This window comes from Scyliorhinus canicula, chromosome 13 (assembly GCF_902713615.1).
Source record: "Scyliorhinus canicula chromosome 13, sScyCan1.1, whole genome shotgun sequence".
NCBI lineage: Eukaryota > Metazoa > Chordata > Chondrichthyes > Carcharhiniformes > Scyliorhinidae > Scyliorhinus > Scyliorhinus canicula.
In genome coordinates this window covers 14,212,305-14,226,562 of record NC_052158.1, presented here as the reverse complement: position 1 = coordinate 14,226,562, position 14,258 = coordinate 14,212,305, and the positions used below count along the sequence as shown (strand labels likewise).

At 46.2% G+C, this 14,258-nt stretch overlaps 1 protein-coding gene across 6 annotated transcripts in view; it reads right to left on the bottom strand.

Annotated features, from left to right (window-relative positions):
- Positions 1-14,258, bottom strand: part of LOC119975509 (spliceosome RNA helicase DDX39B) — a 68,149-nt gene that overhangs the window by 7,852 nt on the left and 46,039 nt on the right. For all 6 annotated transcript variants that reach the window (XM_038815282.1, XM_038815279.1, XM_038815278.1 and 3 more), the window contains 3 exons: positions 5,949-6,080; positions 2,392-2,501; positions 512-656 (listed from right to left, as the gene is read on the bottom strand). In XM_038815282.1, coding sequence (XP_038671210.1) covers positions 512-656; positions 2,392-2,501; positions 5,949-6,080 — 387 coding nt within the window. The remainder of the gene's footprint in view (positions 1-511; positions 657-2,391; positions 2,502-5,948; positions 6,081-14,258) is intronic.

The window sequence follows — 14,258 nt, the reverse complement described above, 5'->3', positions numbered from 1 at the left end:
TCATGGCGGATTGGAGTGTAACCTCAACCCCACATTCCTGCCTATCCTCAATAACCTTTCACCCCCTTGTTAATCGAGAATCTATCCAGCTCTGCCTTAAAAATATTCCCAGACTCTGCTTCCATCCACTGTTTTTTCAGGAAGAGAGTTTCCAAAGACCCAAGACCTTCCGAGAGAAAAAAATCTCCTCATCTCAAAGTCTTAAATGAGCGGCCCCTTTACCCCCTAGTTCCAGGTTCTCAGCCAAGAAGAATCATCTTGTCCACATCCTGTCAATACCCTCTTCAGGATCTTTAAAGGTTTTGATCAAGTTGCCTCTTCCTAAGCTCTAGTGGATATATACCTAATCTCTCCAACCTTTCCTCAAAAGACAACCCACCCATTAGATAACCAATCTCTAAGCTTGAGTCGATAAAACTTAAAGTCATCATTGGCACTGCGTTGAGTACAAAGTTCACAAGACTGAAGGAAACACGATTTAGCTTCAGCAAAGAATGAAAGGGTGCTGTACCCTGTGTAAGTAGGTGTCGGAATCTTCAGGCATGTCATAGTTAAATACAATGTTGACTCGCTCAATGTCCATGCCACGGCCAAACAAGTTGGTGGCAACCAGAATCCGCCGCTGGAAATCCTTAAACTGCTGGTATCGGGATAACCTGGAGAAATGAGATACTCAACAAATTTAACATGTCGTTTTCATAGAGTCCCGTTGCAAAGGGAGTGGGGAGATATGGGGAGGAAGAAAAAGCATGAAAAGGGGACCATACACAAGCACAAAGGTGAGGTTAGTTGCTCTTAGCTCAGGTGGAAGCAGGCAGATTACAATTGGGTTCAGCGCCTTTGAGTTAGGGCAAGAGTCAGCGAGGGTTCCTACTCCTAGTCATTGATTATGCAAACCCCCTTCCCCCAGCACACACACACACACATATAACATAGAAAATAGGGCAGCACTTGCGTTCAGGATCACAGATGGATGTGAAGCCCTCAGTTGTTGGATAGCCCACTGGCGGCAAGGCGGCGTAGTGCATAGCACTGCTGCTGCATAGCACCAGCGACCCGGGTTCAATTCCGGCCTCGGGTGACTGTCTGTGTGGAGTTTGCACTTTCTCCCCGTGTCTGCATGGGTTTCCCCCAGGTGCTCCAGTTTCCTCCCACAGTCCAAAGATGCGCAGGTTAGGTGGACTGGGCATGGTCAATTGCCCCTTAGTGTCCAGAGATGTGCAGGGTAGGTCATGGGGTTAGAGGGAGAGGGCGGGGTGGATATGGGTAGTGCTCTCCTTCAATGAGCCGGTGCAAACTCGATGGGCTGAATGGCCTCCTTCTGCACTGAGGGATTCTATGATTCATGGCACTTGCAGACACTTGAACAAAGTAAGGGAAGGTGAGTAAAGCTCGTCAGAAGAGGAGGAAATGGAATAAAAATGCTCAGCATGCTGCCTGTGATATTGTGGCCCACTACATAGTTTATTCTAGCATACAGAGCGAATGCGTCTCTATGTGCGTATGTTGTGTCCGTGCATATGGTTTGTTTTTGCGTATGGTGTGCGCGCTGGTGTGTGTGTGTGTGTGTGCGTGCGCGCGCGCGTGTGTGTAAAACCCACCCTGCAATGCTCCAGCAATTACTTTCAGGGAGCCCAGGCTGAAGTCACAGATTTTTCTCTCACTCTTCCCATCCCTCTGGATGTCTTGAGTTAAGAAACTGAGGCTGTTTATCTCGGGGAGGGGGAGGAGGTGATCAAAACTACGATGGATTTTAACAAAAGCATGGGGCAGGTGCTTCCACAGGCAGGTAGAAGATGCCACAGGTAACAACCTGGAATAGCCAGACATGAGGGAGAGAGAAAAGTGAGATGTGAAATGGAATAGGCTGCCTGGGAACAGATTCAGCAGTAACTTTAAAAAAGGTGGTGATCTTCTACTTTAAAAACTTTAACTTTAAAAAAGGGATTTGGCTATACATTTGGAAAAGTAAATCTGTGCAGGCCATTCGGCCCATCAGGTCTGCACCAACCCTTTTAAAGAGCACGCTGCTCCCTTCCCCACAACCCCACCTAACCTGCAAATCTTTGGACTGTGGCAGAAAACAGGAGCACTCGAGCAAACCCGTGCAGACACGGGGTAAAAGTGCAAACTCCACACAGACAGTTACCCAAGGTCAGAATTGAACCCAGGTCCTTGGCACTGTAAGGCAGCAGTGCTAACCACTGTGCCACCGTGCCCATGGTGAGGGAGAAACAGCCAGGGAGAGGGGCTAATTGGTAACTCTTTCAAAGAGCTGGGACAGGTTACAATGCTGCTGCACTGTATAATTCCGCATGTTCCACACTCCATTCCCTTCTGAACCGAGGGCAAAATCAGACCAGTTACGTCACCGAGCATGGCCGCACTAACCTCTCCTCCTGGGGCATGCCTCGGTGAATGGCGATGGCGGGGAAGTTCTGCTCGACCAAGAGCTGTGCTAAGGCGATGCAGCGCTGCACCGACTTTACGAAGATCACCACCTGCGGAGAAGCCGAATTTGGCACATTATGTTGCGGAGTATGAAAGCCGAACCTCGCAAGTTTAAGCCCATCTGCTCCCTGAGAAGACGCAGCCCCCAAAAAAGATGAATTTACAGCTAACTACTATGCAGTTTCTCGAGACCAGTAGTTTCTCTCTCCAGAGGTACTGCCAGATCTGCTGAGCTTCTCCAGCATTTTCTGTTCTTTATTTCAGATCCCCAGCTTTTCCACAAGCTCAAGCGGACAGTGTCTGAGAATTTCAGGTGCTTTCCCCATACACCTCAACAACAACTTATGTTTTCATAGTGATGACCAAAAGCTAAATTTTAAGGAGCGTATTAAAGGAGAATTGAGCGGCCGAGACAGTTAGGGAGGAAATTCTAGAGCTTGGGTCCAGGGAGCTGGAAGCATGGCCACCAATCCAGTGGCAACATAGTTTAATATTGACACATGTCTATGCATTCTCTAAACATGGGAGCACATTCACCACACAGACTGAAGTGGTTCAAGGTCCATCGTTATCTGCTCGAGGGCAATTACAATTGGGCAATAAATGCCGGCCTTGCTAACAATTCCCACAGCGCCAAAATCAAATATTAAGAAAAGACAGATAATTCTACTTTGTTCCTATTTCTTTAGTTTTCCACTCCTGCAGGTCATAATTCCTTCATTCGATAAGCGAAAACAATACCAGTTTCCTCCATTTCCCTTTCAGCTGGGTTGTGGCTGAAAGCACTGGTAGGTCTCTGCTACCTCAACGCAAGTCTGCAGAGGGAGTGCCAGCAAGTTATTCGCATGTACGGGCATCTCAGTCAAACTGAAGTCTCGTTAGATATACATACATTTCCTCCAGGGGAGTGGCACAGTGGTTAGCACTGCTGCCTCACAGGTCCAGGGACCCGGGTTCAATTCCTGCCTCGGGTGACTTGTGTGGAGTTTGCACTTTCTTCCTGTGTCTGTGTGGGTTTCCTCCGGTTTCCTCCTACATTCCAAACACTGTAGGAGGTCTAGCCAAGCTAAATTGCCCTTTAGTCTCCAAAAGGTTAGGTAGGGTTACTGGATTGCGGGGATAGGGTGGGGGGGTTGCTCTTTCCAAGGGCCGGTGGGCTGAATGGCTTCTTTCTGCACCGTAGGGATTCTACTCTAGGATTCTATGGGTCACTGGACTAAGTTCTGCTATTGAAAACCCCTTGCCAATTTTCCCCGATTGTGATTGTAACACCCCAATTAAGACCAGGCATCTAATTTGATATCTCTCTGGTCTAAATGACCAAGTACTGAACTGACGAACTTGGCTACCTGATATAGTTTATCAATATTTTCAATAAATGACAATTCTATAAAATGTTCCTGCAGTAAAAATGTAATTTTAACCTATCACAGTGGGTTGGCCATGGCTCAGTTGGCAGTATTCTCACCTCGGAGTCAGAAAGTTGTGCAAACCTGCAGAGATGGGATACACTCCCTCTCTCCCTGGCGGGGAGGGTGCAGCTGATCAAAATAAACATACTGCCCAGGTTCCTCTTCCTGTTTCGATCCATCCTGAGCTACATCCCCACGGCCTTTTCAACTCACTGGACAAACTGATTATGGCATTTGTATGGGGGGGGGGGGGGGGGGGGGGGGGGGCTAGTCCTCCCAAGCCTGCAATATTACCACTGGGCAGAGTAAAGGGATGCAAAAGGAGCCAGAAGCTGAGTGGGTGCTTATGGAGGAGAGCTCCCCAGAGGGACCTCCCTCCGGGCCCTAGCCACAGCGTCACTCTCATCCCCCACCTAACAAATATTCTACAAGCCCAGTGATGGTAGCAACACTCCGGTTGTGGAACCAACTGCGGCAACACGTTGGGCGAACTGAGATGTCCGATAAAGCACCCCTATCTGCAACGACCACCGGCAATTATGGGCGCCACCTTCAAAAGATGTAGACGCTGACAGTTAGGGACTTTTACATCAACAACAGGTTAACGACAGCCAAAGAGCTGACAGAAAGATTCCAGCTGGCTGGGGGGGGGACAAATTTGGGTACCTATAACTCAAAAAATTTCTACGAAAGCAAACAAGGACTACCCACGACCACCACAACAATCACTGCAAGAGGATCTGCTGGACGCGGACATCTTAGGGAAAGGGAACTGTGGTAACATGTATGGGCAAGTGCTAAGGGGCGCCAACACCCAACTGGACAAGACAAGGGAGAAGTCAGGAGGACTCGGCGTTTGAAATAGGGTGGGAACTTTGCAGCAAATCACTGCACAGGGTCAACTCCACCTCCACTTGCGCAAGGCTAAGCCTAATGCAGTTAAAAGTGGTACACAGAGCCCACTTAACCAGAACCTGAATGAGCAGGTTCTTCCCGGAGGTGGAGGACAGATGCGAACGGTACCAAGGAGACCTGGCCAACTACGCCCACAGGTTCTTGTCTTGCCCCAGACTTACTGGGTTCTGGACAGCATTCTTTGAGGCAATGTCCAAGGTGGTGGGAATGAGGGTGAAGCCATGCCTGAGAGTGCCAGTCTTTGGGGTATCAGAACAGCTCAATCTCTTCGGGGAGGGAGTGGGAGGGGGGGGGGGGGGGGGGGGGGGTCCCCGACACCCTTGTCTTTGACTCCCTAATCGCCCGCTGGAGAATCCTGTTCGGCTGGCAGTCAGCAGCACCACCCAAAGCTGCAGACTGGCTGTCGGGCCTGTCGGAATTTCTCCAAATGGAGAAAATTAAATTCGCCATCCGAGGGTCAGAAGAGGGCTTCCGCAAAACGTAGGAGTCATTCACTCAGTTGTTCCAAGACCTGTTTGAAGCCAACAACTAGGAAGCTAAAGCTAAACAACCTGAACCAAAGGGAAGAAAAGCAAAGGGAAAACCAGTGGGAAGTGAAATGCAGGGTACCACAATCCCCAAACACCGTAAGGAAGGAATTAAAGAAAAGGAAGGAGAAACTGTGATGTATCTATGTAAATAGTGAAATCCGATCTATATGTAAATAGTTCTAATTTTATCTCTTATATTCTCCTGTTTAACGCCCACTGTTTGTTCGTATTTATATTTGTTTTGTACCAAAAACTCAATAAAAACATTAAAAAAGAGAAACTGAGGAATTGGATGAGACACTGGTTTTATTTCCCACCCCGACTTTACCCTCCATCTAGAGTGGAGTGGGTGGAGTGAGGTGTAAAACCAAAATTCCACTCAATCCTGAGGGATTCACATCCAAAGAGCACCCCACACCTCTGGAAAATGTACATGTAGTTGATCAGCTTTTCAATTCACAAACCCAGTTAAAACCCGTCAATAAAGACAAAGATGTACACAGCAGCTGTCTCATTAAAGGGCAATACCCAAAACACCACCTTTTCACTCCATTTAGATGTTGCGGCTAACCCATGTAATCCCAGCAGTATTATTGTTCTTATTCCGCTGAGGGGAAGGAACTAAGGGAGATATTGTTACCTGGTTGAACTCCAGAACATCAAGCAGGTCAAAGAGCTTGCGGTTCTTTTCGTTGTCTTTGAGCTTCACATAGTACTGCTGCAGTCCGTGCAGGGTGAGCTTTGTTTCGTCGTCCACAAAGATCTCCATCGGCTGCGAAGCAAATTACCCCACTGTTAAATCCACACCCCCCTCGAGGCACCCTCCAAGCTTTGCCACTCTAAGAAAACCCCATTCACACACCCACACACACACAAGATAGCCTCTTCTCCCCCCCCCCCCCCCCCCCCCCCCACCCCCCAATATCAATATTGTCCCTAAAGCAGCAAGGATAGTCTTGTACTAATGTCATACTGAGGATGGCAATGGGAAGGTAACAGACTCTTCAAAAATGGAACGTCTGCATTTTAAACTCAAGTGAGAGGTTACACTGTTCTTAAATGCTCTCTCATACAGAAAAAAACTTTTCACTGCAAAGGCAGAGACCTTTCATGTCCCCCAGTCTAGAAGATTAAGGGCTGCTCTAATCAAGGGTTTTAAGGAGAGAGAGAGGGAGAGATGGAGAGAGAGACAGTTTCCTTGGTTGGGAATTTGGAATAGAAACCTCTCCTGTTTCTAATTTATCCTTGTAGAAATCAATGACCCACTGGTCATTCAACACATTGAACAAGGGACAAAGGTGGGAGTGGGGAACTTTCAAATCAGAGCTGGGCCATTCATCACATAAAGGGCAGTGGAAACCTGGAACTTGCTTATTTAAGAAGGCTAGTTAGTAAGTGGACCGCACAAATGGCCCTCCTTCATTTCAGTAGGCCGCAAGATTGAAATTGGGCTTCTTCACTAACCATGACCCCATTAACTAAATTAAATACATTTAACATATGCCAAATATTTCAGAACAAATGATAGAAAATGCTTAATCATTTATATCTAATGGAACTATCAACTGCAAATGGTAAAAACAAAATAAATATTTACACTTTGGACGTGGAGGGAGTGCACGGCTCTCACAGTCAATGTTGTGTGCAATCAGCTCACACCTCACCACTTTCCCTTGCTTTACATACTGGTCCTTCAGTCATACTGGTAGGGAAAAAAGTCTACATGGACGGAAGTCAGCAGAACGTGACAATCCTGTGTGTGGGCAACGGTCAACATAATGTCTCGCGGGCCGCACTCAGAATGCAGGTAGGTCGCATGTGGCTCCAGGGTCAAAGGTAGCCCACCACTGTTCATGAAGCTGGGACTTGATTTCACAGCACAGGTTGGTGGATGTTTGTGAGGCAAGGGTATTGCATATTGTGGAACTAATGCAGATGGATGGAGCTAAGACACAGATCAACCTTGATTAAATTTAGGGCAGCACGGTGGTTAGCACTACTGTCTCACTGCTCCAGGGTTCCGGGTTCAATTCCAGCCTCGGTTCAATTCCAGCCTCGGGTGACTGTCTGTGTGGAGCTTACACTTTCTCCCCGTGTCTGCGTGGGTTTCCTCCGGGTTCTCCGGAGTTTCCTCCCAAAGTCCAACAGTGTTCAGGTTAGGTGGATTGGCCATGTTGAATTGCCCCTTAGTGCACAAAAGGTTAGGTGGGGTTACTGGGTTACGGGATAGGGTGGAGTAGGGTGCTCTTTCCAAGGGCCGGTGCAGACTCTGAGCCGAATGGTCTCCTTCTGCACTGTAAATTCTATGTTCAAAAATAGCCCAAGGGAGCTCGGTGGCCTTCTCGAGCCTGCTCCGCCATTCTTTTACCTCAACTCCATCTCCCTACCTAATCCCCATAGCACTCAATTCTCTCACTGTCCAAAGATCGAGCGATCTCAGTCTTAAATCGTCAACAGTGGAGCATCACGACTCTGGAGGAAGGAAATTCAATCCAAAATGGCTGAACCCTTGTCCTGAGACTGTGACTCTCCAGCCAGGGAAATATCCTCCCAATATCACATCCTGTCAATTCCTTTGCAAAATTTACACGTGTCAATGAGATCCTCCATCTTATACCTCCAAACTCTGGAGAGTGCAAGCCCATTCTCTTCATAGGTCAGCCCCCTCCCCATCCTTGGAATCAGTCCAGGGAAACTTTGCTGCACCCCTTAAGAAAAAGTAAATCTTCCTTCGGAGACCAAAGGAAGCCCAAAGCTATACACATTTCTCCAGTACACTAAAGCTCTGTATGACTGCAGGAAGATTTCCTTTCTCCTGCACTACAACCTTCCAAAATAAAGGCTAATGAACAATCCGCCTTTCCTTTACTGTATCTGCATGCTGACATTCCGCCATTCATGCACACGAAAACCTCTCTGACTAAAGTCTTTTAACCTGTTGAATAAATATTCCCACTTTCACTGCAAGCAACTTTTGCCCTTTCCACTGACCACCATGGGTAGAGGTTAAGTAAAGACCTTGTCATACTTGCTGGCACTTTGCCTGTTAAGGTTGGTCACGTGAGTGAGGTACCAGCCTATGTGGTACAATACCTCACCAAGAATCAGAGCCTTCAGCATCGGAAGACAGGGCGGTGAAGGGAAACTCAACTGAACAGTCTTCCCACGATTGGCAGCTAATGACAGTATGTGCTTCAGTGCCAGTCTGGTCACAGTGGTTTGGTGGTTAGGCAGTGTATCACCATCCTCCCCACCCGATACAGCGTCGCAGAGGAGGGAGAAACTTAGTTGGTTTGAAAATACAAATTCTTCAACTTTTGATTTTGTTGGGAGAATTAATAAAATTACTGGTTAGGCCTTAACTGGACTAAAGTTTGCAATTCTGTGCACCACGCTTGATAGGGCTGTATAAATCCCCTCCCCCAAACTAGAAAATGCCTTCAAAAAAATCATAGAGGATCCTTAGCTTTATTAATAGAGGTACCGAGTACAAAGGCAAGCAAGGAAGTTATACTGAAACTTTATGAAATCCTGCTTGGCCTCAGCTAGAGTAGTGTGTTCAATTCTGGACACAGCACTTCAGAAAGGATGTTTGGCCTTAGAGGATGCAAAAGAAACTTACTAGAATGGTACCAGGGATGAGGGACTTCAATTATTTGGAACAAGTAGAGAAGCTCGAATTGCTTTCTTGAGAGCAGAGAAGGAAGTGATTTAGTTGAGATATTCAAATACGTGGGGTATTGAGCTGAGAAAGGCTGGGAGGCTCTATTTTGGCAAGCAGAGAAATAATGGGCCGAATAATTCATAGAATAGAATCCCTAGTGCTGAAGGAGGCCATTTAGCCCAACAAGTCTCCATCAACCCTCTGAAAGAGCACCCTACCTAGGCCCATTCCCCTGTCCTATCCTGGTAATCCCACCTAACCTGCACATCCCTGGACACTAAGGGGCAATTTTGGCATGGCCAATCCACCTAACCTGCAGATGTCTGGACAGTGGGAGGAAACCGGAGCGCCTGGAGGAAACCCATGCAGACATGGGGAGAACGTCCAAACTCCACACAGTCACCCAAGTCCGGAATTGAACCCGGGTCCCGAGTGCTACGAGACAGCAGTGCTAACCACTGTGCGTCTGCCACCCCTCCTGCTCTGAAAAACTGCTCTATGTTTCCAAATGGAGTTTTGTTGGGAGTCAATAAGGAGAAGCTGTTTTCACTAGCAGAGGGCCGGTAACTAGAAGACATTCAATTAAGGTCATTGGCAAAAGAACCAAAGGAAATATGAGAACATTTCAATGCAACGAGTGGTCATGATTTGCAATTCGCTACCTGGGGAAGCAGATTCAACAATTATTTTTCAAACAGAAACTGAATATATACTCAAAAAAAAAGAAAATTGAAGATCTAAGGGGTAATTGCAGATCATGGGGGGAGGGGGAGGGGGGGGGAACAGAGAAGAGAGAAGAGGCTAATGGGGTAGCTTCTACAAAGAGCTGACAAAGGCACTGTGGACCGAATGGCCTTCTCTTGACCTCTATCATTCTATGAAATACCCAGGGGCACCCCATCTGAACAGGGGTGACACCAATAAACAGTTCGAGACCGAGGTCTGGTCCAATGTCTGAAAACTGCCCAAACAGTTAAGGAGATTAAAGAGCTCAGAAAATAAGACAGCTTCAGCCTCACGATTTAAGCAGGGACTTAACCTAGAAAATGAACACAACGTTTTCAGCTCGGAAATAGTAATTCGCAAATTAATAAACCCTTTTAAGGGGCTGGGCAAGTTCAACCGTTTTGCATAGAATTTACAGCACAAACATAGGCCATTCGGCCCAGCTAGATCTGTACTGATGTTTATGCTCTGCACAGCCCTCCTTACAGCTTTCATCTATCCGTCAGTGCATCCTTCTGTTCATTTCTGCAGTGTGTGTGTGTGTGTGTGTGTGTGTGTGTGTGTGTGCCAGGTTTTTTCTCAACCGGAAGTGCAGAGAATATTGATAAACAAGGAGAGAAAATGGGGAGCAGAAACTAGGGAGAACGGGGCTAGCAAAGGCGCAAAGAGTTGGGCGTTAGCATAATTTGGGTAAGCAAGCGATGGCAGCAGGATTTACGGAGGTGGTTTAGGAGGCTGTGACAGAAAATTCGGGTTTCCATGCCAGCTTGAGAATTTCCCATTCAAACCGACATTCAGAGATCGCCAACCTGTGACAGTCTGTACAGCAGCCTGTCTTAATTTGCAAATACAAGCAGAAACTTTGGGAGCAGCTTTGAGCGAGTATGGTCACATTGCTGGCCTTATGCTTGCGCCATTGCAATGATAAGCTTGGGCAAGAGGGGGGAGAAGGGGGTTAGACACCAATACAACTCTCCGTGCAACATGACACAGAACCTTTAAGTGTTGCGCCACATAAATGCTCGCAAAGTTGCCTGCCACTAAGATGTTACTTAATGATTGAGGTCAAACAAAGGCATTTAAATAGAAGCTAGCTAAGAACATGAGGGAGAAAGGATTGAGCTAACGCCGATGTAAATAAACTTGGGAATGAGACTCGTGCAAAGCACCAATGCCAGCAAACACCAGCTGGACCGAATGGCTTGCTTCATTGCTGTACAATCAATATCGTTCAATGCAAAATGTAACTTTTTTAAACCCAGTAAACATTAACATTAATACAAGACTCTGAGATCTATAGACCAGTCCAAAGGATTCAGCAGTGACAGACAAGGTGGGATGTCTCTTGTAGGAAATGCAATTTGATAAACCATTGACACGAGGGATTTCACCCCCACATGGGAGGCAATGTAAAGAAAACAATTTTTAGTGAGGAAAACCAAACAGTCTATGTTTGTGGCTACTACTTTCCTGAAAAGTTGACGGAAGCAGTCTTTGAATATTTTTTAAGGCAGTTTCTTGGTACGCAAAGCAGGGGACATATTATCGGGGGTAGGCAGGATGCAGATTTTAGGTTAGCATCAGATCAGTCATATCTTACTAAATGGCTGAGCAGGCTTGAGGGGCCGCATGTCCAACTCCTGTTCATTGTTTCTATGATAGCTGAAAGCACAGCCACCATCGATGGGCCAATGTATTAGAGCAGCGCTGACATTTCGGAGAATTAAAGGACTGGAGTGAATTTCAAAGATAGGGAGCGGTGAGGCCATGGAGGGGATTTGAAATCAATGATGAGAAATTTAAAATACAAGTGCTATAGAACCAGGAGCCCCTGTAGATCACAAAGCACAGGGAGGAAAATGATCTTGGAGCATGTTAGAAGAGCAGCAGTGCCTCGGATGAGTTCAAGATTATGAAGGATGGAAGATGGGAGGCTGCCAAGCATGAGAATTGGAACTGAAACCCCAATTTGGCTTTACATATACTTCGGCTGCTTTGGAATCCTTTGAACTGAACTGTGAACTGGGGCACTGGATTGTCTGAGAATCCAGCTTCAATCATTAAATGGACCCTTCTTTACCGCAAGCCACTTCTCTTCAAAGACACAATTCTTTCATACCAAGGTCAAACATACAAAGGACATACAAACATCCATCATATAAAACAGCAGCAGGAATATCCTTTCATCGCCTCTCTTTCTCCATATTTTTGACACCTGATTGCATCTAAACACCATACAATCCCATGTTGGCACATCATCAGGACTGGGAATGGAAAACAGCCCAGAAACTGTAACCTTGGTTTGTCTAGGAGGTTCATTATCTTGATTATTCTCATGGGAAACAGCATCTCTCACTGTCTGGTATTTTAGAAGAAGCCATTTTAAATCTTGGGCCATTTATTCCTTTAATTGATTATATAGTAAAAGGTAGACTCTTTACTAAAGAGGTAAATTCTATCAGAGCCTCACCTAGGACAAAAGGAAACTGCTTCCCCCCTCATCATTTCCAGATGGACCAGATTCCTCTGTTTACCCTGATCCTTCCCAAATTCTGACTGAGCAGTTCCCATCTTCCTATCCTTTTGTTAATGACACAGAATTCAGACTATAAATTCCTCACAAAGGAATTTGCTGAGGACAACTCTAAATTTAGCATTTTAAGCGTACTGGTCGAACATGGGCAACAAGTGTCTATCACTGTGGCTTCATAGCGCCAGTGTCCCAGGTTCAATTCCCCGCTGGGTCACTGTCTGTGCGGAGTCTGCACGTTCTCCCCGTGTCTGCGTGGGTTTCCTCCGGGTGCTCCGGTTTCCTCCCACAGTCCAAAGACGTGCAGGTTAGGTGGATTGGCCGTGCTAAATTGCCCTCAGTGACCAAAAAGGTTAGGAGGGGTTATTGGATTACGGGGATAGGGTGGGAGTGAGGTCTTAAGTGGGTCGGTGCAGACTCGATAGGCCGAATGGCCTTCTTCTGCCCTGTATGTTCTATAGGAGGAGGCCATTCAGCCCCTTGAGCGTGTCCCACCATTTACCTTGCCATGGTTCCATACTGGTTCATAATTTTGCCAAACAAAAAACGAAGGGAGTTGGCACTTGCTTAGCCATTGCCTAGCAATCAATGCCTTCAGGACAAAAGAGGTGAGATAACTGCAAAAAAATACATATAAATATTTAAACTCACTTGGTGAATTTAGGCTGAGAGAACAGGGGTGTTAATAGCAAGAGATTAGAGTGGAAAAACTTGTCAAATCTGTTCTTTTCTAGAAATGAAAAATGAAAGAAACAAAACTTTTTTTTCAGATTACTTCTGAAAATAGGAACGATTCTGCCCATCTGTTCACCAACTATGTTGAGTTTTGGACTGGCCATTTAACAGAGCAGCTCAATTTGGGTGGGACGCAATAATAAGTTCCTCTTTTCTGGTGATGAGGTTCATGATTTGCTGCCAATCCTCCCATCAACTCATGGTGAAAAGCCTGAAACCTTAACTCTATTTCTCTCCACAGGAGCTGCCAGATCAGCGGGGTATGTTTGCTGCATCTTTTGTTTAAATTCCTCGTGTGTACATACATATATATATATATATATATCCACAGGAGTATTTACAACCACCGTCAGTCAACGTCGCACAAAAACCAATCACTATTATTGTCGGCCAATGACTGGCATAGGCTGGCTCTGCATCTGGAGAAAGGGGCACCTAGCCAAGAGGAGATTGTATAGTGTGCAAGCTTGAAATTTCATGCCCTTATTATGCTGGTAATATGCTTGTCCACAATGCCACGGTGATGCAAAGCAGAGATTTAAAAAGAGGAGACAGCTTCCTTGTGGTCAGCCAATCCGGCATTTACAGAGGATTCCCATCGAAGGATGTACAAATTTAATCAGCACTTTCCCACAAGGGCCCAGCGGGCAAACTGGCGGGCTTGCCTCTGATTCAGAGGATTATGGCTTCAAGCTGGTAGTTGGAAGATTTGAGAACAAAATTGCAGCTGTTGCTACAGTATTAGGCTGAGGGAGTTCTGCGTGGTCAGAAACACTATCCTTTAGAGTGGACTGGGGTCCCCTACTCCAGTGGACATCACATAGATGTTACCGTACTTAGCTACAGTCACTAAGTAACAGTTGCCACCCTCCAATGACACAAGAAAGAGATCAAATATGATTTGGCATACCGGAGGTTTTGAGGAAAGGTTAAGGAAGTCATGCTTGCTTTCTTTGGGACAAAGAAAAGTAAGTCTTGCATTTATGCAGCACCTTTACTAAGTCCAATACATTTTAGAGCCAATTAAGAACATTAAAAAAAGTGTAGCCACTGCTGTAAACAGGAAATCTGGCAACCAATTTGCACACAGCAAGCTCCAAATAGCAATGTGGCGATGATCAGATAATTTTAGTGTTGTGGGTTGAGCGATAAACATTCACCAGGGAGTAGCTCTCATCCCCTTCTTAAAAATAATAGCATTGAATCCTTTATGCCCACCTGAGGGGGTGAGTGCCTTTGTTTAATGCCTCATCTGAAAGGCAGCATCTCTTGACAGTGCAACATTCCTTCAGTAT